This window comes from Ursus maritimus, unplaced genomic scaffold (genome assembly GCF_017311325.1).
Source record: "Ursus maritimus isolate PB19 unplaced genomic scaffold, ASM1731132v1 scaffold_6, whole genome shotgun sequence".
NCBI lineage: Eukaryota > Metazoa > Chordata > Mammalia > Carnivora > Ursidae > Ursus > Ursus maritimus.
The window spans coordinates 42,640,161-42,665,291 of record NW_024426774.1 but is presented as its reverse complement, the minus strand read 5'-3'; the positions used below and the strand labels follow the sequence as shown (position 1 = coordinate 42,665,291).

Below are 25,131 nucleotides of genomic sequence, written 5' to 3'. Positions count from 1 at the left end.
CGAGAGTGACCTTTGTTGCCTGCAGAACTCCTCAGCTTTCAGAATTCATATATCACTTCCTCGGTGAATTTTTAAAATTTCTCCTGAAAGCATCCATTCCTTTTTCACTTAGGATCTCCCAGCCCCTTGCACATACCTGGGAGGGCATCTTTGTATCTCTTCCACAAAGTGTGGTATATATATAGAAGGTGTATAATAAGTGCTTCTTCGAAAGACTGTTTCGGAAACTTCAGAGAAATCTGGTCTTGCTCCTGAACATGAAGTTCTCTCTAGCTACTTGCTTTGCTTTTCTTGGTCCTTCATAAGAACCTTCCTCAAGTCAGACCCTACAACTTCATCTACAGATGTGTTGGTTGAACCGGTCCCACAGCTTGTAAGGAGCAAAAGTTTTTTCTATGGTAGCTCTTTTGTTTTTAATACCAAAAGGCAAGATAATCATCGACCTTCTGCTTGCTCTTAGAATTTACCACATTGGTCAAAACACGTCATTACATGTTGTCAGACTGAGAGAAAGCGTCCTTCATTCTAATTCTTTGCATGATTAAAGTCATTCAATTACCATTCAATTTAATTAAGTGGCTTTTATGATATAATTTTAGTGAGGGGGAAAAATAATCAGTCATTAAAATGATGATTGAATGATTTTTTTTTAAAATTATTGCAGTAGATAACAGGACAGAGCCTTTGAGATAAGTTTTGTAATAAAAAATCCTTCTGGTAGTCAATAAAATGTGTTATCAGGAATGAAAAAGGAGTTGTTGATATTGTTAATTAATAAGTGATGAATTAGTGTAACCTGACACCTCATTTACCCCAGTAACACTACCCCCTGGGAAATTACAGAGAATATTAGTCTGTCACTCTTTACAAAATTTTTCCTTGAGAGAGCAAGAGATGGGGGGAGGGGGAGGGAGGAATAAAAATGGGTAAGCTTTTAAAGTAAAAATTTTAAATTGTAGTTTAGCACTCAAGCAAAACTAATTGGTTAAAGAAAATACATGGTCTACATAACTGCATGTTTTAGAAATATCAGAATTTACTTAATAGCATATATTTTCTCTTTTTTTAAGTTAAGAATTGATACTTTAAGTTGTATGTCATAATATTTTCTTACTTGTGAATTTCATTAGGAGATTTCTTTTCCATTCCCATCAGTGACATCCTTTGGGTTGCTAAATACTAACTTGGTAATAGAGGAAAAAATTTTAGACAATTAATAATGGGATTCTTTTTTAAAGAAAAGTATTCCAGGGAAGCCTGGGTGGCTCAGGCGGTTAAGCATCTGCCTTTGGCTCAGGTCATGATCCCAGGGTCCTGGGATCGAGTCAGTCCTGCACTGGGCTCCTTGTTCAGCGGGGAGTCTGCTTCTCCGTCTGCCTGCTGCTCGCCCTACTTGTGTGTTCTCTCTCTCATTCAGATAGATGATAGATAGATAGATAGATAGATAGATAGATAGATAGATAGATAGATAAAATATTTTTTTAAAAATAAAATATTCTAAGTGTGTATATTTTTAATACAGCTTATTGGATTTTTTTGTTTTTCTGATTCAGGAAGAGATAGTCTAAAAACCAAGAAAGGCTCGGTTATTTGACTTTAGGTTCTGACACCAATTCTCTGAACGTAGTATCCTACAATTCAGTTCAATTCTGACACTACCTGAAAGTCTACAAGTTAAGGACCAAGTCCTTCCCAAGACTGCCCCCACTTTCAGACACAAGCTGCAAATCTCAGGGTCATCTGAACCCCTCAGGTTCAGTAATTTTCTAGAGCTCACAGAATTCACTGAAAGGGCTCTACTTAAGATTACAGTTTTATTTTAAACGATGCTTCTCAGGAGCAACAAAATGGAAAAAACATATAGGACAAGGTCTGTGGGTAGAGGGGGCGTCTGGACACAGAGCTTCGATGCCTTCTTATGGAATCTGGCACGTAACTTTCCCAACACGTTCAATGTGTTCACCAGTCAGGAAGCTCTTGGTGTCCAGAGATTTTATTGTGATTTTATTATACAGATATGATTTATTGAGTCATTGACCATGTGATTGAACTTAATCTCCAGTCCCCCTTCCTTCCTTAGAAGTCAGGCTGGCCCAAAGTTCCAACCCACTGCAATTTGTCTTTCTGATTGCCAGCCTCCATCCTGAAGCTACCTCAGAGCCCCACCAGGAGTGGTCTGTTAACAAAATAAAGACCCTCCTGTCACTCAGGAAATTCCAGGGGTTTCTGAAGCTCTTTGCCAGGAACCAGGGACAAAGACCAGATTTTTTTTTTTTTTTAATTTTACCACAGACTTCTTTTATAAAAAGGTTTTGGATTTGGCTTTTTGAGGAGTTATTAAATCAGTTCAAGTAATAGTTTTAAGGTATTTTCTGTGTGCTGATTACCTGTTTTGGGAGGCGGTAGAGTCTGAAAGTATAAGTTATGTTTCCTGCCTAGAGGTTTATTTCGGGAGACCAGATGAACGTGTGGACCACGGTAACACTAAGAGCCGCCCATGCCAACCAAGCACTTTCTATTTATGTTTTCAATGTATCTTCATAACCACCTCATGAAGTAGTCCAGAAAGATAAGTAAAACACACTATTAGACTCAAATGTAGGTCTGTGCACTTCCAAAACTACACTTTTCCACTAGTCTACATGGTAATATAGAATGGAATTGAGTTACACTGAGAGGTAGAGGGGCCCTGGTATTGTTGGTACAAGTTCAGAGAAGGGAAGTTTGGTGGTGGTTGGGAGAATCTGGGAAGGCCTTGTGGAGATGATTGGACTTTGGAACTTGAAGACTGTGTAGAAAATGGACCCTAAGAGGAGAAAAGAGAAGGCCCTTCCTATGAGATGAACAAAATGAGTACATGTGAGGCAGAAATCAATATGAGGTATTCATGGATGGATTAAATTTCTTTCCTTGAGTATCTCCAGTTGTAGGGAACTCACTTTCCCTTGAGTGCCTCTGTTCCATTCTGCATCACACTTTAACAGAAGATTCCTCCTTGCCACAAGCCATCTCAGCTATCAGACAGCTTCTCCTCAGAGCTCTCAGTTCTGTCCTTTATAAGACAGTTACCAGGACAGTGAAAATTTTTCTACTGGCCCAAAAGTCTGCTTCCTGCAGGTTAAACCAACCCAGTCCTTGACCACATTCTTAGACCACATGATTCTGAGATCATCTGTCACTGAAATTGTCTTCCTGGGTTGGATGGTACTTAATGAAGTCTGTTGTGGGGTGCCTGACTGGCTCAGTTGGTGGAGAACCTGACTTGATCTTGGGATTGTGAGTTCAAGCCCCATGTTCAGTGTAGAGATTACGTTAAAAAAAAAAAAGAAAACAAACAAACTTAAGTCTATTGTGACATCAGAGAGATTGGGATTTGAAGTGCTACCTGCCATTTACCAGGTGTGTAAGTGTAACTGCCTTAAACCTCAGTTTCTTCCTCTATAACTGCCTTGGAAATAGTGAAAATTATGTGAAATAAGACAGTGCCGCAAATAGAGTAAGTATTCACTTTATGTGATGTATTATTAGGAACTATATCCGTTAGCATTTATATAAATGCTATAAAAAACAGACTTAAATTTAATAATTTAAAACAAAAAAAAATGAATAGCTCATGATTCTGTGTGCTCACTTGGGCTGTGCTCAGCTTGAAAGTTCTGATGATCTTGGATGGATCTTTCATGTGTTTGCCATCTGTGGGTGGTCGAAGGTCTCATGTGTCTGGTAGTTGGGTGGCTGCATGCAGGCTGTGGTTCTGGCCAGATGTTGGCATCATCCATCAGGTTGCTTAGGCTAGTTCATATGGTGCAGGGCTCAGGGTCCCCAGGGGCAGCAGAAGGACGTGTTCTATTGTACGCATTTTCTAAATCTCCACTGATGTCGTATTCCACTACTTTCCCATTGGCCAAACAAAGTCCAGAAGTGGTATAGCACAGCAACACCAAATGTCACTGATGCAGGGAGAGGGAAGAATTATGGCTAATCTTCTAATTTACCCCAGCCTGATTTTTTTTCTAAAAAAAGTATTTTACAGGCAATAGTAAAGGATAGATTACTCTGTTGGAGTCTGAATTTGCATTTCTCTCCCATGACATATGTCATTTTGTACTTCCCTATGCATATATATGTGCATGTTGGGGGTGTGTGGTGTATTTGTGTGTGTGAGAGAGAGAGAGAGAGAGACAGAACGAGATGAAGAGAGGAAGGAGATGGCAGATTGATGAGTGACTAAGATGGTTAACTCAGAGAAGAGATTATGGAGTCAAACAGCCTTGGTAGCCTCATGCCCCATCTGGGCAAGAGGAACAGAGAACGCTCTCTAGCTCAGGCAGCCACCTCTATAGCATTCCATGTCCTGATGATGTAATGGAGATCAAGGGTACCAGACTTTTCCCTGAGAGTTAGGTTTCTTCCATTTGTCTCTTCATGCTGCAAAAGTGTGTTGACTACTCTCTCTAAGAAAGGTATCGGCTTGAGTACAGTCCCGTGCTGGCACAGTTACTCTTTCCCCCAGTCATCATAGACAAACCATCTTGCCTGTCTTCAGCTTTTTCATCTATTTAATGAGAAGGTTAGACTTTGGGATTTTGAAGGTATCTTCCAGCTGGGACACTATACAACTTGACAATACTAGTTATTTTTATTAAATATATGCATCTTCTGCCCTGGCTTTTTAGCTCTTAGCTTGTTTTGATGGCACCCACCAATGGGTGGAGTGGAATACTGACAAAAACAAAAACTGGACCAATAGAATTGATATCTATGGGCAGAAGGCTTTTCATGATCCTTTATATCCTATCACAAAGGGAGCCTTGTACCCTTTTACTTTTCTTTGCCCAAATGAGATATCGTGGTCAATGCCCTGAGACTTCTGTCATGACCAGGCCTCCTGAGCGGCCACCTGAAGAAAATGCGAGGTGGTTCCACTTTAAGGTAGGGATCAAGCTTTCTTTTCTACCTGTTCCCGTTCTACAGTGGAGACGTTTGTTAGATTTGGAATAGAAGAACGGCATTAGCTCTGGGTATTGGGCGTTACTTACCCTCTCCACACCTCAGTTTTCTCACCAATTCAACAATACCTCCCTAAGTGGTGTTGCTATAAGGAGTAAATGACATAAGGATCTATAAATGCCAAGATTAGGACCTGTCTCCTTGTATGATTTCAAACAATATTTGTTTTCTTTTCCTCTCTTCACATCTTTGCTGAGCTGATCAAATGGGATCATATGTGCTAGCTGCAGCACTTTGTAACTCTAAAGTACAAAACAAATCGTGGGTTATGATCACTGGCACCAGTCTGTGCTCCAGGAAGCTGGAAGTACCAGAAGGTTTTTTCACTGCTCAGAGATACCCAGCCGTGTTAGAGGCAGCACTGGGGATAGTCCTGGGTCTTCGCCTCCAGTGAAGAGCCTTGTCCACTGCGACTTTCTGCTGCTCAGTCATCTACCCAGCACCCTGGGGAGGTCAGCGTGTAGGTGGGGGTATACATATCACCTTAAGTTCTAGAGCCTTAGGTAACACAACCAAAACATAACCACCTGCCCTTGATTTGAGCCCTGCAGGGATGCATACATTCGGATAAAATATTTCAGGACAGGGTTACTTCACCTACCAGTGGAGTACCTAACCCTGGGTCTTGCATAATTTCGTGCTGACCTTCTCCCTTTCTTTTATCTTTTACCCTTTGAACCAGAGAGCAAGATTTTTATTGGCAAAGGATTCTCATATATACCTGAAAGGCATCCGGTGAACACCAAATGTTGTTTATTTCCTTTGGCGAAGTTGATTTTCCCTCTTGAAAGGTTTCCCTTTGTTATGCTGCATGGAAGTACCGTCACTTCTCTTTGCCTTCTCAAGAGAGCCATAAAATGCTATTGGCTATTAGCTGAAATGCTGCCTCTTGGCTCCATTGATCTGAAGGGATGTGGGATCCCCAGGGTGATCAGAGATTAGTTATACACAAGCTATATTCAGAAATGTCCCTGGGTGCTTGCGCGGGATCTGCATTGTTAAGACAGTACTTTGTTAAGGCTCAGGCCAGGGTTATGAGCTCATCAGAAATTCAAAGACTAAGTCCATCCAGCATGTTGGATGCAAGACTATTAAGTGATTCACTTCTGGAAGTGAAGTCATTGGAGCTCATAATAAGGGTAGCTTCTGAACCTATGGGAATCAAGCCTAAGTGATCTTCCAAATCAGTCTTTGGGCATATAAAGGATGAGAGAGAGCAGGAATAAGCATCTTACAAATGGTTTTAATCTGAAATACACAGGTTAGCTTTAAGCAGGAGAGCTTGAGAGTAGGGGTGAAATTACTGAAATGTGTCCTTAAAGGGTTTTAAGAAGTCATTGTCTAAGGAGTGTTCATTAGCGTCTGTGGGCATAAAGAATCAAAGAGCAAGTATGAGATAGACTTGGCAAAGGGAATAACCTTACAAATGTAATCTGAGAAGTGAAACTTGTAAGTATTTGAGTTGTTTTCACTGAATATTGTTTGATAGGCTAGGGAAGTACTCACTTTTATGGCATTAATTGCGCCATGGGAATGGCGCAAGTTACAGCAGATGATGACAGGTGGTCCCCTTGACCACCCCCTCCGCTGCAGCTGGGGGAAGCTGGGAAGTGTGTCCTTGTGCCCTCTTAGAGCTGGAGAAGCAGCTAGCCATTTCTCTAGCCACTGCATATGCTGAATATTTAGTGAGAAGAAAGAACAGAAGAGGGAAGGCGAAGGAGAGGGGAGGGAAAGGAAGGATTAAGAACGAAAGAGAAGGGGACAAGGTAGGGGAGGAAAAATGGTGGGCCATTAATAACCGTGGAGTGATTGATTCCAGGCATCATGCCAGGTATTTGTGCTTGCATTATCTCAGTTTCCCTGCCCATGGCACAGTTAGTGTGAGCAGAATAATTTTATTCATGACAACACATTCTGCCTTCCTGCTTCCACAGCAGTCATAGCAAGGGGCGTTGTAAATTCAGTGGGACTACCCTAGTTCCATGATTTTAATGTCTTCATAAAGAGTTCTGGGGCACCTGGGTGGCTCAGTTGGTTAAGCATCTGCCTTCGGCTCAGGTCATGATCGTGGGTCCTGGGATTGAGTCCTGCATGGTAGGGCTCCCCGCTCATTGGTAGGCCTGCTTCTCCCTCTCCCTCTGTCTGCTGCTCCCCCTGCTTGTGCTCTGTCAAATAAATAAATGAAATCTTAAAAAAATAAAAAATAAAGAATTCTGGGGTGTTTTTTTTTTAGAAGACGAGAGTAGAGAATTAACAATTGAGTGAAAAATAATGAGCTGTCTTATTAGAGAGTTAAGGAGGCCTAACTTTAAATGGTACAATGCTGCCAGGTGACCCCTTTCAAGTACTTCCTTCTCTTTAATAACCTATGAGACGACTTGATTGTGCAAAACCTCCCCTCAGGAGGCCTTAGAAAACACTCCCTTGCACTCTCTTCTCCTTCTAACAATTAGTAGAAAGGAAGAATAGAAGAGTCCTTAGTTGTTTTCTCACTAACCCATCCTGTTTTTAAATAGGGTACGTTCCTTATTGAAATGGAACATCACAACATTACAAAATTGCATCCTAGATTGTCTTGCTGATTAAGGATCTACTTATAACAAATCAAGTCATGACAGGCTGTTGAGCACCTTGCCAGTGCATTTGGCTAATGCTTCCCGTTCACTTGTCTGCCTCTGTGCTATTGCATGTTGTGTATTGTTCTCTTGAGAGACTCTTTCCATTCTGCCTGTCAAATCCCACCCACCTACCTATACCGAGTACATAGTTCACCTCCTTTTTCAAGCCCTCTCCCCATTTCCCTGAATCTAGAAAGCCCTTCCTTTTTGCTGTGTCCTCAGAGGACTTTTGTATGCCTGTGCTGCAGTATGCATCCTTTTCTGCCTTTGGTCGTCATCATATGTGTGGACGTGGTACCTGTGCTATTGGTCTGTAAACTCTTTGAGAGCAGGGCCATGTCTTGCTGTGTTTGCTTCACTGATGTTGCCTAGAAACTAACTGAAAGGAACTGATGCAGGTGAGTTGTCCCCTGACCAAGAATGGTGCATAATGGAAGAAATGTATGCCTGGTACATAAGTACTTAATATACACAATGAAAAGAAGATATCCTGGGGCAGTCCCCACCGGCAAACGTGGGTGCTAAGGTCAATGAGTGTTCTAACACCTTCTGGTGGCAAGAGGAAGGACCACAGTGAGCTGAAGCCCTTGGGAAAGGCTTCAGAGATGTCTTTAGAATTTGAATTGGACGTTACATCATGGTGAAAATTTGAAAAGGTAGAAGAGGAAGGAGAGGAGAGAGAAGGCAGGGGCATAGGGAGGAAGATAGAAACGACTTCAGTCCCCTGTGGACTGGTTCGGACTGGTTCAGACAAACCAGGAAGACCCCCTAACAGTGCCTTATGTTTTCACCAAAGCTTACAACTTATAAATTGCTGTCACCTATATTATTTTAGGTGATTCCGTCTAGTAAGGTCCAGAGACCGAATTCTACTTTTTTGTGAACAGCATTGCGAAGGAGACTCATGGTGTACACAGTGAAAACCCACTCCAGTGGTACTGCATCTGTGTACCTGAAAGTAATGCGGAGGAGGAGGAGGGAGTGGAGAAGGAGGAGGAGACTGATCCCCAGAGTCCTGAAGGCTGAAGATGGCACAAATGCTGCTTAAAGAAGGGCACAAATTCTATCTTGTGATGTATGCTCAACTCACACCTTTGATAAGGTATAAATGTAATCTGTGTTAACCGGGTCAAAGTTCAGTGCACCATAAAGGCATTCATTGCATTTACTTAATGCATCAGCCCATTTGAGAACACTGTTGTGTGGGTTTCGGCAATTATTTTCTTAGTTAATGACTTAATCACCTTCTCAGGATTCAATCTTGATACTCAAAGCATCTCCTCCACCACACCTGTTTACATTGGAAACCTACAAGCCCCTCTTCAGGCTTTTGCCCCTAGTTGTTGCCCAGGGTACCCCCGTGACAGGGTCAGGAATGAGGGGTATTTACCTGAAGGTGAGACAAATAGTTGAAACCTCGTGGCCTCCTTAGCATAGGGATTGAAAACCTCTTAGCGATCCCCAGAAATTTATGTTTGCTGTTGGAAAATTGCTTTGGGAAATGATGTGGATCAGAGAAGTAAATTTTCTGTCAAGATAAACTTTAGTAGTAAGCAAAGCAAAATTTGGGGGAAAAAAGATCCCTAGGTGTTTTATCTCATTTTTATTAACATTCTGTAATATTTACCACAGTCGTACTCTGTGAGCCAAACTGTCAGTGGAAGCACTGAACTACAGAGAAGATTCAGAAATTTCTCTAGAGAGGATACCTCAGTCTCATTTTACAAACAGAAGCTGTTGATAACAGATGTGCTTCAAAAAGCTGGCAGTTTTTAAAAGAATTAAGGTGAAAAAATAAAAGCCCTAAAATGCCACCAAACAGATATAAGGAATCCACAGGCTCTGGACTGGTCCAGACTTTTCACTGTTTCGAGAAATTGCTGTTATGCCGTCTGCACAGACGGTGGAGTGCTTGGACCAGCAAGGGAGGGGAGGGAGCTTGGCAGGGCACCAGCTCCGAGCACGATTCTTCTTTTCTTTTTCCCAAAGAGCTGAGCCTGGTAAAAAATAAAAACACAAACAGACCCTTTCCCTCTTTCCCATCTGCTTTCATCCCAGTTCTTCAGGGTTGGTAGCCCTGGGTGAACCGGCAGAGCCCAGCAGGCTGCTGGCTGCTGAATGTGTTGCTGGATTTTTCTGCAGTTCAGGGCTGCTTGGCCTGGGGTCCAGGAACCCTGAGTCTCCCCAGCCCGCAGATACGGGACCATGCATGTGGCCTGTGCATGAGGGCTGGGAGAAGCAGCACGTGCTCTTTTGATGCCAGTCATAGGAGGCAGGAAGTGATTAGAACTGAACCAGGGTGGACTTCGCCTCCACCTTCTAGCGGAAGTCTCAATCTAAGCTCTCCGGAGATGGAGCAGGTTTATGCTGCTGAGGAGAGGCACGCTCAGAAAAAGAGGACTGGGGATTCAATCTGTTGACAGATCTGGGAAGAACCATTGTATAGAAACACACGCGCACACACACACAAAAGGAAATCCCCTGAGACAAGTCTTGGAGCACCACTGTGACAGGGATCTTTGTAACCTCCTTCTTAAGTATTCCAGCTGATTTTAATAGAGAAGGTGTTGTCTCTCCTTCTGCCTGCTTATTATAGTTGCTAATTTATACCCCAGGCTTCCCCTCTATGGAGAAAATTTTTACAATTACTAAGGTAATGTTCTCTTTAAATTAACCTCGTATAACCACTGTTCAGAATCCATTTACAGAAACTAGTTGTTCCTAATGCCTTTCAATCCTCCCCAAGTCTATTTGCATAAACCCCGTGTGTAACTGTATGTCGGTGACATAGAGTGGGAACGAACAGTACTTGAGAATTCACTATCTGCCAGCATGTGGTGCAGACAACACACATGATCCCTGACACTCTTCCCAAAAACCTGCACGGTAACCAAATGTAGACACCATTGGTGTAGACACCAAGGTTCACAAAGGGGAAACAAATGACCTGCCCAAAGGCCATTTTGTCAGACTCTGTGCCACATGAGGAGGGACACGGTCAAGGAAAACGAGGGCCCGTCCCTCAAGGAGTAAACAGTGTAGTTGCCTCCCTGCTGCATAGGCTCTGGACAGAGGAGTCAGGAGGGATGTAATGCAGAGCAGTGACTAGCAGGCATGTTGGTGTCTCTGGAGGAGAGTTTGAAAGGTGGCCCTCTAAAGTCACGCTGTGTGGGTGGCCACCCACATGTCACCACCCCCCTCCTCTGTCCACCGCTTTTATCTTTGCATAGTACCTCAAAACGTTTGAAGTTGTTACTTACATTATCTCCTTTAATCCTTACCAGATCCTGGTGAAACAGGCTGAGCATGGATTATTTTCTGAATTTTATAGACAAGGGAATTGAAGTTCAGAAAATATGGTGATTTATCTACGTCAGTGAATGGTAGAGCCAGGCCCAGGATTCTGTCTGTTAATTCCATACCCATTTTTTCCCCCTAATATATTATAAAGCCTCCAAATAAAGATAACTCTGGGAGGTGTTGAGTGCAGGAGGGGCTGATAAGACCAACTTCCCCAAATTAAATGCTGCTGTTCAAATAATCGCTGATTTCTAGTTTTTACTGTCAAAGAACCCAGACCTCCTTTGACCGTCTCAAAGTCTTCAAATGGTGACCCGCCAAAATGCTTTAACCTTTTACTGTTGTCTCTTCCCCACATTAATCATTGTCTGTCTCAGTGTTTCTTAAACTTTTTTTTTTCATTATCTTCCACTAAAGAGATTTTTTACACATTTTTTTCCCTGTTGCCCTCTCTGAAATTTTAATACCACATGCATATCGTGTATCTGTTTATGTTCTCTGTATGATATACACACCTGTGTTCTATAAATACAGGTAGGATTTTTTTAACCCTCTCAAGAACCAGTCTTTACCACCTTGGGTCAATATTGCCCCCATTGGGAATGCATAGTGTAACTCATAACTATGAATTCAGTTTAAAAAAAAAACAAAAACAGAAGAAGAAGATGGAAAAGAAAGAAGTGAATGTGGAGAAGGAAAAGAAGAAGGAAGGGAAGGAAGGAAGGGAGACTGGCAGGGAGGGAGGGAGATGAGAAGAAAGAAAACAAGTCAGCAAACAGAAGGTGGTCCTCAGTTTCCCAGTAGCTATCCCTTTCCTTGGGAACATAGATTCATGTGTTGGGGTTTCACTTTGGCCAAAGTATCCCCAATATGCCTGTCCAAAGCAGGGGCAGAGCATTCTTGAACCATTCTGTGAATGAAACACAAGCAACAGGCAGGCAGTGGTTTAGAACAGAGTCACCTCTCGGTATAAATTCCCAAGGTACAAGATAGCACACCCCCTCGGACCAAACCTAGGCTGTGTCAGTGACAGAGTAGGTCTCTAAGAAGGGTGGAACCTTTCCTTGGGGAGGAGGGGGGACGTCTGATGAATTCACAGTTTCACCTGCTGACAAGCAACAGGAAAGGAGAATGTATTGGAGACGACTCCTACTTTCCTCCCTCTCCTTAACTAAATGGAACAACTAAAAGGAAAGCCAAAAAAAAATCACTACTACCCTTGCGAAAAGAAAGGCCTGGACAGGTAGCACGGACTTTCCCCGGGGCCAGCAGCCAGTGATCAAAACTGAACTTACATTCAGCCTCTTGGCACATGAGCTCCTCTCCCTGAAGAGAGAGTCCACCTCCGATGTGTCTCCTTTCGTTATATTTGCTTGAGCAACAGCAAACTGTAGCTGTTAGTACACAGAGAAAAAACATCTTTAAATAAACACCAGCAAATCTGTTACCGCTGAAGATGTATGCTTAGTGTCCCGGGGGCCAGTATGATTTAATATTGCTGGTATTGAATAAGAGTTGGGGAGCTGGATAACAATTGCAAGCTGTGTAGTAGCTTTCCACCTTCCGGAATTGAGTATACAGAACAAATAGCTCTGATGTAGAAATGAGTTTTGCTGTATCGTCAAAGACTCCTAAAAACAATGGGGGCCCTCGGCCTTCAGCTCCTGTAGGAACTGGAAGATGTTACCACGCCTGCACAGGTACACAGAGGGGCACGCACATCTTGCAGAGGCGGGTATGTTCACCAGGCTGCCTAACCCCAGTGGTAAAGCGAAGCCAGTTCACAACCAGAACAAAGTCAAACATGAGTCTAGAGGCCAAGGCCTGAGCCAGTTGCAAAGCTATGAAAGAAGGCTTTCGGACTCCATCTTCTGCCTCCTTATCTTTTCCTTTCAAATCCAATGCTTTCAGGAACTCATATTTTTATATATCATCTTATCACAGAAGAAAAAGTGGGTAGCATGGCTTTGGAGTATAACAGTCCTCCCTGGCCATGTCACCTTGTTTTCTTTATCTTTTATTAACAGTATAAAATAATATAAAGCAAAAAACAAAACAAAACAAAAAAAAAAACCTACACACACAGAAAACAAAACAATCCTTATCTAGCACCTACCAGGCACTGTTCTAAGCACTTTACAAAGAATAACTCATATAATTCTCGATACGAATTTACTTAATTCCCATAATAATCCTATTTCCATTTTCTAGATGAAGGAACTGAGGATCAGAAAGGTTAAGTAACTTGCTAAACTCAGTCGAATTTGAACCCAAAGCATTTTGTGTCCAGAATCAAGTGCTTGACACGCCCTGCTATGGTAAGTGACCTTGGGCAAGTCATCGACCCTCTCTAAACCTCAGTTTATCCATCTGTAAAATGAGGATATTAATACTTCTCTGGACAAGGAGGGGTGAAGGTTTATTTCAGGATTTAACTGAGAAGATGTTAGTTAAGGGTGTAGCAGGTTGCCAGGCACCTAGTAAGGACAACATTTAATAAGCACTTCCCAGGGGGGTGGTCGCCTTTCCTATATATGGAACAGGATGAAGTGGAGGTCTCTTCTGCACACATTCATGGTGCGTTTGGTGGGTCTAAACTCCTAGCACAGTCCTCTTGCTAAGGCCCCTTCTTCAAGTTAAATTGTTCTGTTGTTCACTCAATATATATTTACTTAATCACTAAACAAGGAACATGGTGCTCCTTTGATTGAATGAGTTGACCAATATAGTTAGAATTTAAAAATCTGAGTGATATGTTACCTTTAGTTCCATCTCAGTTACAGTGTGGTTTCTCAAGACTCTTTTCCCCTAGAGCATGTTTATTCTTTTCTTTTTGTACCTTTATGATTTTTGAAATAGAGTGCAAAATAGGATCAATATGAGAAACTCAGATAAAAATGACCTGGACGGCAAGCAAAGGAGAGAGGCTGAATTCCAAAAAGGACCATTATTTTTAGAATAAAACACACAACACACACACACACACACACACACACACACACTCACACACACACTCAATTGCAGGGGAATATGGATTTTACCACAAATGCAATCACTGTGGAGCAGAGACAGAGAGACAAAATCATACAGTACGTGGTTGTTCTGCAGCTGAGAGACAAGTGACAGGATTGCCTTGGCCATTTGGGGACACATTGTTGCACTGTTCCATTAATTGTGTATAACTTGACGTTTTCGGACCTTTCTGTGGCAGATTAATGCAGCTCTCATGTGCCACTGACTGAGCCTTCTCCCTTTTCTCCAGGGCTGCCTACAGTATCTCTGAGATAGCGGTCCCTGCCACACGTAGTTTGCAATACTGAGAATTCTTCACTGAAGATAAACACACTGATGGTGAACACCTAATAATACATGATTTTTAAAGAAAACACTGTTTTAAGGAGATAAAGTATGCTGCAAGATTCAGTCTTTATCCTGGCTTTATTTTAAGCCCTTAAACTATTGGCAGATCTGGTCCTACAACATGAGCGATGGTCTGTGTTGTTTCATTGGAGGGGAACAAGGGAGGATCTCTTGTCCAAATATACATCACCCAGTGGCTTTAGTACCTGAAGTTCTAGCATTGGAACAATTTCTTTGTTATTGCCCCCAAAGATCCTATTTTTAAGCATGTGCACACGCACGCACACAATTATCACCATCCATCCACCCATCAAATTTCTACTGGGACTTAGTTTTCACATTCTGTAAATAGTTGGTAGCAAAGGAGTAGACAGCAGGGGTCGAGTGGAAAGGGAACTTCTAGTGTTGGGGTATTTGGAAAGAGTTGTTGGCATCTATTTGGATGTCTCTGAGGGATCATAGAGGCTCCTAGGGCAAAGAAAAGAATGTCAGGCATGGGGCAGGGGTGGGGACACCAAAGGGGCAGTGGTGCGACTATGATGCCAAACCTTATCATTGCCAGACTCCAGTACGAGAAGTGGTTGCAGAAGCATGCGTGCAATTATGTTCTCCAGGACTCTTCCTGGAAGACTTACTGACTGATAATCAGGGAACGAAAGGGAAGCGTTGGAAGGGGAAGGGTACAGAATTTAGAAGAGGCGATTCTGGGTGTCAGGCCTAGCAGTAGCCTTGACCTTGTGCAAGCGACTTAACCTCTTCCCATTGGAGTCTTCTTGTCTTAAAACAAAACAAAACAAAAAACAGGACACGTTTGTATCTGCCTTGTGAGATTGTTGGGGGAAGTAAGCAAATAAAATAATTAATTATAAATGGCACTTTGTAAATTGTGGAGTGCTCCGGGACAAATTACAAGCCCATCTATGCTTACACATCTTCCTCCTAACATCAGCCCCACCAGGTGGAGTCAGGCATGGACTCCTCCCTGGGCATTGGCCCTGTCCAGCCCCGCCCCCAGCTACCGTGTGTGGAGCTGCAGTCAGACCTGTGGGTAGGGTCAGTCACTGGGCTGCACCTGTTGTGAGTCTTGTGACTGTCTAGCTTGGTGCTTGTCAACCTTGGCTGAACTTTGGAATCACCTGGGAAGCTTTAAAAAATCTCCTCACCAAAGCCACACTGCAGATCAATTAAATCAGAATCTCTTGGGGAGGGACCCAAGGCATCTGAGTTCATTCAAGCTCCCTGGTGATTCCAGTGTGCAGCTTTCTCCTGGCTGCGCAAGAGAAAGGAGGACACAGCTAGGCAGTGACTTATTTTTTCTCATCAAGTAGGGGAGAAATGGCTTCCCCACATTACATTAGGAAGAAGAGAATAGCCAATGTGTAGACCAGCATAAAGAAATGACTAAGGAGATGAGTTGGTACATTACAGCTACTTAGGATCATTATTTGAGCAATATAATTCCCTCTTGCTCTCTTTCTCCCCTCACTCCCCTCCCCCACCTCTGCTCACCTGGCCTTTACTTTATTCCCTTCTCTCCTTCTTTCCCTCCCGCCTCTTTCCTTGTTAGAAAAGGGCTCTGAACTCCAACATTCATTATAACTGCATATAATATAGTAAGTTATTTTAGGAGTCCTGTACAAATATTTTTCTGTGCTTCTTCCCTACCCGCCCCCACGCCACCCCACTTCACCCCACCCCTACCCAGTGGCATTCATCATCTTTTTTTTTTTTTTTTTATTGGGCCTGCTTCAGAGTACATCCCTATGCCTCTGGTCTCACGTGTGGGTGAGTGTGAGCGAGTCCTTGCTAGGATTTCCTTTTATCTCTTACTGCACATTCTGAAAACCCTATTTTCCCACCCACACATGCTTGTGCTTTCTCATCTGTTTTCCAGCATCCCCACCTCCTCTCTGAAGCCCTTGTCTCTGTGATTTTTTTATCTACCTTTTCCCATTCATATGTAGGCAAGCCTGCTGAATCAAAATATCTGGGAAATGGGAGTTTGGGGGAATTTTCATTTTCTGATTAAGTGACACAAGCTTGAGAGCAACTTTTGTTTCATGTTTTATGTTGGGAAATGTGGTAGCCTAGAAGCCCAGAACTGGAAGGGTTCTTAGCGAATACCTGGATGAATCCACCTCAAGGCAAAGAGACAGAGGCTTAGCACAGTAAGATGATCACCAGATGAGCCCAGGGCATGTGAGTAACAACACCAGGTTTAAAGAGCACAGCTCCTGAGTTCTGGACCCTGAACTTCGAGAGCAGTCGCTTGACCTGGCCTGCAGAAATGCTGTGATTAACCAGGGCCCGTCAAGTGTGAATTGCCTTGTTTTTAAGGGAACTCTTCAATTCCCTCATAATGTCATATGCCTATAACTTCATTTACCTGTGTTGCTTTGCCTGGCCCCCAAATGCATTTCAGTTTGTGATGCCTGCATCTCTAGACCATCCTGTTTCTAAGGTCTGTGATCATTTCCCTGATTAAGAATATGTCCACCCTACTTACTAGACAGAGGACATTGATTTTTTTTTTTTTAATAGGGAAACCCATTCCCACCTCAGAAACATTCCGAGCTTGGTTGGAGAAGGAGAAGGTACGGGCAGGTCGGCTGAATTTGTTCAGACTTCAGAGCACCTTCTGGAAGGAATATCATGTTTCTCATTTTCCTTCTTGTTAAGTAAATATCCACGGTTAACTTGATTTTTTTTTTCTGTTTCTTAAATGAGGTATTGCTAAGAAAAAGTGGGTCAATTGAGGGTTCTGACAAGTTTTGTCCCAGTTAATTTAAGTTTTGCCATATGTTCTCTGAGAAGCATGTGCTAACTACAGGTCCTCTTGCTGATTAGCAACCAACCTGAGGGTTTTTAATTTAGACTTTCAGTTTTCTGGCAAAAGAGAGGAGGATTAAAAGAGGATAGATCTGGGTGAACTTAACTCATCAGAAAGGCTACTCCAAGCAAAGCTAGAGCATAATATGTTGGTTTAGACAACCTCCTTACTTTGTACCATGGAGCTGAGATTCTTAACGTCAGCACTCTTGTCAGTTTGGAACAAATCATTAATTGTGAGGCGGCTTTCTTCGTCATTGTAGGATGTGCAGCAGGACGCGTGACCTCTACCCACTAGATGGCAGTAGGCCCCACCACCATGCATGAAAAAAAAAAAAAAGTTTCCAGACATTAGCATTTGTTGAGTGAGATCTGCCCCTGGTTGATAACCATAGAGACATAGTCCTTTTAATGACCAAGAAAGAAAGGTGAACACATCCTCAACAAAAATATATGGATGGATGCCTATACCTTATTCTCTCTGGGTCTAAAATCCTCTGGATAGAGGTTGGACTGGATGATTAACTGGACAGTTCTCTTTCTGGAAGTGTATGAGAGGTACCCTCTGTTGGCAGAGTCCTGCAGAGCTGGTTAATAGAGGCCACGGCAAGTGAGGTCATTGTGAAAATTCCTACATGCAAACATTGTGTCTACCTCATCCAACAAGAACATGTGACCGTGTGCCCTGTGCCCAGGCTCGTCCAAGGCTTTGCTGGGTGGAGCGGTGGAGGGGGCAACTGTTCAAGGAACCAAGAAATAGGGTATAGTGAAAAGGCCACCGGACCTGAATACCAGTGCTCCCCTTTACGAGCTGGGTGATTTCCCACAGAGCACTGAATGTCTCTACACCTCAGGTTCCTCCTGTATCTCTCAATATTAAAATCTAGGAAAAGCTACCATACTCAATACATTTTATTCCCTCCATCTCATTTGTATCTCTGACTAAACCTTGAGGATATAGTGGCCAGGCCTTAGCCTGTGAGCAAAACACCAAAGACCTTCAGAAACTGGGTCTACTGAGGAAGGCCAGAAGATGGTGCCCAGTCACAAGTTAAGAATTTTGCTGCTGGAAAAAAATCAGAGTATAATATTTTTAATGAGAAATATGTTTCCTAACCTTGAGATGGAACTCATTAGTTAGGAAGGTACTCTCCAAAGAGTGCATTGTCATTTGCTGGCTCTTACCAGTAGGTAGCAGGCTTACGCTCTCCTAGAGCATGAGGAGCTCGAAAGTTCCCCCAGTCTGCAACGCATCTATCAGTTCATTAACTGATGCCTGAAAATACCATCAGCCACCTTCACACTTTATTTGTGATTGATTTCATCCTTTCTTGAGTAACAATTTGATCATGGAGGAAGAACGTAGGAGGGTAATTAATGCTGGAAAGTAGTTATGTAATGTAATCGTGTGTGTGGCTTCATATGTGGTTATATGAATATAGCACTATATGCATGTGTGTATGGTTGTATCTGTATTATGTATGTAAAATGTGTGTGCATGTCCCTAAACTTATCTTAAAATATATTTCAGACACCTGTTTAATAGTCATATTCCTGTGAACTCCTTGTTATTTGTCATTCCATTGATGACAAAACCCAAATCAACCAACATAATGGCCTATCTAGAGGAGATAATTGATGCCTATTTTGACTACTGTGAAACATTATAATACCTATTCTCCAAAAAAAATATATGCATTCTGGTCTTTTGATAATGTTCTCTGTGAGAGAGGTATCTGATGCCTTTTATTTTACCCGAATATGTGACCCACCAGTGTCCCCTTCTGTGTGGCTATGCCAGATAGACTAGGCACCAAACTTGATGACAAGTTGATTAACGTAACCCCAAAACACAGGCGGCCCCTGAACCCTCCCATGATCTGTGCACAGTTGCCTATGAAACTGGAGAGGAATAACAAGTGGCGTTTGCCCCTCTGATTACTTACACATAGTCATAAATGTGTTGTTGATGCTAAGTCATACCACATGTCTGCCTTCCTGCAGTCAGGGAGGAAAGGTAAGGCACTCTCATACTTTGAGGAGCTTGGGAGAATATAAAAAACAGATCTTAAAAAAGGTTTCCTTTTACTGGAATCATCTTTTCTTTGTGATGGCAACTTGCAGTCTTGGGAGCGTGGGTTGTGCTTGTGACTGGCGTTCTCAACCATCATGGCTGGAGTCTGAGCATCAGGGGCTGCTTTTTCTCTAAATGAAGGCCAAAGGATGGGTATTATTTAACCTGTTCCCTCTGGCACAACCTAAAAAACTACCGGGGCTAAGACTGGTGTGAGAGTGTCATTTGTCATCGGAAAGGACTTTTTTCTATATAAATATTCGAAAAACCTCTATGCCATGGCTGAACTTTAATCATCCGGGAAGGTACTGCAGATGGGGGGTTAATCCATCACAATGCCCAGGAAGAGACTTGAATTGTGGCCTTAAATTCTTTTCAGATAGCACAGGATAATGATGCTAGCACCCTCTGTGGGGAGAACACATAAAAAAAGGTGCTACACCTTTAAAAATTAGATTCTCTTTTAAATGCTCAGTAGTTTGCTTAGAGGGGTCAGAGCAAGTTTCTTGAAGCTTAAAGATTAATTGATTGGTGAAAGAAAAGATTTCCAGTGTCATAAAACCTTAGTTAGAACTACTGATTTCCCTCATTCTTGCCTTTCCCCGCCTCCTGTCCTTCTGGAAAGCAAGACGTGCATGAGCATCAAAAGGTGTGAGCTACGTTCCTGTTGGTGTAGAAAACATATTTGCTACAAAGACACACAATGCAGAGATACACAGACACACAAAGTAAGAACAAGTTTTCTATGGCCAGCATTTGCGCTCCAGTTAACTGGATTGCAGGTTCCTCTTTACAATGATCTTTCATTAGATGTACGGAGACTTAGGTTCTGCATATGTGATATGTAATCATTTGGTGAGGGCGGGGGTGTACCAGCAGCATAAAACAAAGCACAGTTATTCTCTGGCTTTCTCTCATGACCACACTGAAAAAAGAAGAATGAAAAAAAGAGGTCTTGGGTATAGGAGATAAACTCTACAGTCTCCAATTATCTATATTTCTGGGGGTAAGGGGTCCTGTGGTTCTCATGTCTACCAGAAAGGATTTGCTTCTGGAAGCTTTCCTTATAAGTACACCAACACAGTCCTTAATGCACCAAGCTAGAAGTAGCCTTTGGTACTGGATTCCAGTAGCCTTCCTGTGAGATTAAATCAATGGAATCCAAGGAACTTTCCTTCAATTGCCACAATTTGGGAATTTTTTTTTTCCAAAAAAGGGTATGTTGTCTTCTAGAGGAGATCTCATTATTGGAGTTTAATTACAGATGGCACACCCCTAAGCCAACCTCGTTCCTACTGCCCCTGCCCCCTGAGTGATAATGCTATTTAAAACGGCAGCACTGAATTATCATTCACAGGCTGAATCCAAAACCTTCTCAAAGTTATCAAGTAAAGCACATCTCTTCCTGCCTAAATAGGTGATATGAGCACGGTGTATGTCATAATGTCATGTTTTAATTAGAAACAAAGAAGATGAAGTTTTCTGGTCAGGAAAAATGAGCTGGGGTGCATGTGTGTGCACGTGCGTGCGTGCGTGTGTGTGTGTGTGTGTGTGAGAGAGAGAGAGAGAGAGAGAGAGAGAGAAATGTTAAACTCTGCTCTCAAGGTTTAACATCTTAGAGACATTTGCAAAGTATTTCTCTTGAAAGGGCCCCTTAACATGCAGTATTATTAGGCAAATGGGTTTCTCCATAGGTGGAAGAGAAACCTACTACCAGTCCTCAGCCTAAGTAAACCTCCTGGTGATGACATTCTGCATTTCAGACAGCCGATTTTTCCTTTTTAGGTAGGTGGCTAGAGGCATTTGAATTTGGGAGATAGTGGGGTGTGTGTGTTTTCCCCTTCCCTCTCCTATTATTTGAATGTCTCTCTTAAAAAAAAGAAAAAGGAAAAGAAAAGAAAAGAAAAGAAAAGAAAAGAAAAGAAAAGAAAAGAAAAGAAAAGATAGATGCCAGGTTGTAGGATCTTTCAGAAGCGTGAGCACCTGAGTTTGAAAAAGACTTCTGGCCATGGGTATTGGTTCAGTATTCACCATCTGCTCTCCATCTCCATTTATTTCCATCATACATTTGCTTAAAGTGTTAGTGAGTGAAGGACCCCTCCCATCCAACACACAGTACTCCTCCCTCTTTCCCTTCCCCGCACCCACCAACTGCTACTACTCTTTAATTTAGTTCTAGTTCAGTAACAACCTAAATCTCAATGATGGACCTGGAAACCTGTGAAGGGTGGGAAGAAGCAATCATTGATCCCAACACAGAAAAAAGTAAAACACAGGGAAAGCAGGCATTATACAAAAGGGCAATCTGAAAAGAGGCAGCTTTTCTATTCCGGGCTAACAAATTATTCCCATTTCAGTAATATCTGAACACAGAATCAAATGGTGATTTTCCCCTATCCCACCCCACCCTCATTGCTTCTGTATCAAGTCTGCCCCTAAAGTCTCCTGCTATCAGTCATTACCCAGTAGGCATTCAACCTGAGGTAGGATTTTTCTCACTGTTCCCCAAAGGAACTAGGAGTGTGCTATCCCTGCTGAGAGCCTAAGCTCGCCGCAGTCTTAGCAATGTGCTCCAGAAAGCGCAGCTTTCATCTGCCAACCTTTGGAGTCTGCCTTCTTCCCCTTCTTCCCCTCAGTCAGATCTCAGTGAACAGGAGCTGAGGGTCTCTCTTTCACTTGGCAGAGTACAGAAAAGGGCACAAATGCTACCACTCTGCTGAATCAAAGGCATAGGAGAATTATGAGCCAGTGGCATTTGGGGGTGAGATTTTGAATTCATTTGAAAGATGGTTGTATTAAGTGCAAAAATGTTTCTTGTTCATAGAACAAACTGTCTGACACTGCCTTTTAAAAGCTGTTTGTAATGATCTCTGCCTCCAAGGCTAGGCAGTGATGCTCAGTCCTCAGTTCCCCTTTCACTTGCACTACTGTGATTGCACTGCACTCCCCTAAAAATAATATGAAAGGTCTTGCTTTTCCCCCCAGTCTAGTCAACCTGCTGAGCTTTATGTGTCCTTCTTAATATTTCAAATTGAGTCTGACTACCGTGCTTCTGAATTTCTGGATTTTCCCTCTGGCCACTGCACCCTCCCACTCCCCCCAAACACATACACAGGGAAGGACATTTTAACTGTTGCTTCTCTTTTAACACAGGTAACAATTCATTTAGGTTACACCAGTCTGTAAAAACTGTAAATGCTATTTTATTTTAAACATTTTAGTTTACAAAAAAAAAAAATCAATGATTGGTACCTTTTTACACTCTCAGATTCCTGAATATGGACAGATCTTCAAAGGAAGGAAGGAATTCTCGTATGAAATTTAAGATAGACTGTCCTGAAGGTTGTGGGGCGGGGTTTTTGTTGTGTTTTATTTCGTTTTTTGTTTTTAAGACACAATAAAGCTAAAATGTCAAGTCTCTGGGAGATATCCCCTTACAGTTTCAGTCAAGGAGCATATCAGAGCACAGACAAGGAGACCCCAGCCTGGCGCTGGCCGGCCGCCCCAGCTGCCCAGGCGTTTTTGGTAGCGCACGGGTTGAGAGCCACTGGGACAATCACACCTCGCATTCCCTTGCGGGCTGCTGGTGGCAGGTACAGGATCCATACTCGTTGATGATCACCAGGGCTCCCTCAATGTGGTTCGGTTTGTAATCAACGTAGTATTCCTGGGCAGACATGGCAGCCATCTGATGCATGGTCTGTTTCTGCTTTTGCTTCCTGCGCTGCGTGACAAAGCACTGTCTGAGCTGCCTGAGGCTGGCTGGGAAACACTTCCAGGAGACATAGAGCACCAGGACCACGATGAGGAAGGAGAAGATGAGGGCCATGGTGCCTGTGACCACCTTGTGGATCTGCACGGCGTTCTCGGCGTGCTCGCCGCCGGGGAGAGCCACGGTAGCTGGCTCGCGGGTGCCGTCGAGCTGCCCCTCCCCGCCGTCAGCGAGCGTGGTGGCTGGGCTGGCCGGGAGCCCCAGGTCACTGTGGTTGGTGACAGCTGAGAGCAGGTGGCCGCTGGTGGGCTCGGCCCCATCCTCGCACAGGTGAAAGGCGTACACGGCGTCTAGGACGTCCTCGCCCTGCGCGTACTCCGGGCTGGCGCACTGCAAGTTGCCATCGTAGCGCCCCTGGAAGCTGCTGAGCCATGAGGCGAGGGCGCACACGTTGCGCCCACAGTCCCATAGGTTCCCGGCCAGGGTGATGCTCGTCAGCGATTTCCAGGAGTTGAGGATCCGGGGCTCAATGTAGGTGAGGCGGTTAGAGTCCAGCTGCAGAGACTGCAGGTGCGGCACGGTCTCAAACACATGGGGCTCCATGTACTCGATCTCGTTGCCCGACAGGTCCATTTTCTCCAGATTCCAAACCCAGTCCAGCGAGCTAACCACAATGGCCACCTTGTTCCTCTTCAGACAGAGAGAGTGCAGGGAGATGAGGCGCGGGAAGTGGGCGAAGTTCACCTTGACCAAGTCGTTGTGCTCCAGGTGCAGCTCGGTGAGCTTGAACAAGCCGGCGAAAGAGTTGCGCGCCAGACTCTTGAGCTGATTGTATCCGATGTCAAGAAACTTGAGGCTGCGGCAGTCCTGGAAGATGCGCACCGGCACGAACTGGATAGCGTTGGATCGCATGTGCAGCGTGGTGAGCTTCCGCAGCCCATGGAAGAGGTCGGGCGCCAGCGCCTGCAGCTTGTTGTACGAGAGGTCCACGCTGCGCAGGTTGGGCATGGGCCGGAAGGTGGTGTTGGCCAGTTGGGTGATCTGGTTGGAACTCAGTGTGAGTTCCTTAACTCGGCGCAGTTTCTGAAAGGCGTCCCCCTGCACCGAGCAGATGTGATTGTGATCCAGATAGAGCCACGTGAGCTGCATTAACCCCGTGAACTGGCCGGCGCGCAGCTCCGAGAGGCTGTTGTAGCGCAGGGACAAGCCCAGCAGGCCGGACAGGTTGTGGGGCGCCTCGGTGAGGTTGAGCGCCTCGCAGTACAGCAGCCGCCCCTCGCACCGGCACAGCTGCGGGCACCCGCTGGGGGCGGCGGGCAGCATCTGAAAGCAGGCCCCCAGCAGACACAAGACCACCCCCGAGGGCCTCCTCAGCAGCCAGTATAGACAGAGACCGAGCAGCAGGAAATCCATTAGCGAGAATCTTTCCAGAGAGGCTGGAGAATGTCCATTGGAAGCGCTCGGTCAGAAATCTACATCATATTTTATTCCAAGGGAGGGGGAGCGGGGGAGGGGGAGAAAAGGGCAAAATCAAATAAATATATTGAAATAAAGAAGGACCCCCCTCCCCAAAGCCACACATTCACCTCTAAGCATGCAGAAAGCTGGGCAGCATAGAAAGTTCACAGCCACGGAAAGATCAAAGAGATGGTGATTTGGTCCATGTTAGATGCTGCAGCAAAGAAAAGGGAGGAAAAAAAAAATCTTCGGGAAAGAATTTAATTAAAAAGTGTCTTACCCACCCTTTTCCAGAGAGTGACAACCTCCATTCAGCTGCTCCCTTTGTGTGCAGGCTAATTATATGCAGGGCGAGAGAAGACCCCTCTGTGTTTCCGAGGCAGCCCCGGTCCGCGGCCGGCGGATCTGGCAGGCGCACAATGTCTCACTTTGCTGCTCGGCTCTGGGCTGCAAGGGCGGCTGGTGAGGCGGGGAGGCGACTTCTAGGACCCGCAAGTTTCCCAACTACGTGCCGGCGCCGGGCTTCGCCTTCCTGCCGCTGTCCTTTCCCTCTGCAGTTCGGACTGTGACGTTGTGGGGAAAAAAACTCCAAACTCGGGGCTCACGACTCCCCTGGATTTGACAGTCTGGTTAATGTCCGTCATTGGAAAGGACCACTGACCGGCGCCACCTTTTACTCCGCGGAGACCGCCTGCCATTCGCGCCCGGGGCGGCTGCAGAGAGCGGGCTCGCTCATGCTTTGCGGGCGGCGGGGAAGTGCGGGCGGCGGG

At 44.2% G+C, this 25,131-nt stretch overlaps 2 protein-coding genes across 5 annotated transcripts in view; one reads left to right on the top strand and one right to left on the bottom strand.

Annotated features, from left to right (window-relative positions):
• The window catches only part of CTNNA2 (catenin alpha 2), a 952,920-nt gene that overhangs the window by 570,409 nt on the left and 357,380 nt on the right, over positions 1 to 25,131 (top strand). The gene's annotated exons all lie outside the window — the stretch shown is intronic.
• LRRTM1 (leucine rich repeat transmembrane neuronal 1) lies at positions 22,709 to 24,316 on the bottom strand. Its single transcript, XM_008700053.2, has one exon. It carries the CDS (start codon positions 24,314 to 24,316, stop codon positions 22,748 to 22,750), a length of 1,569 nt encoding a protein of 522 aa, XP_008698275.2. The 3' UTR covers positions 22,709 to 22,747.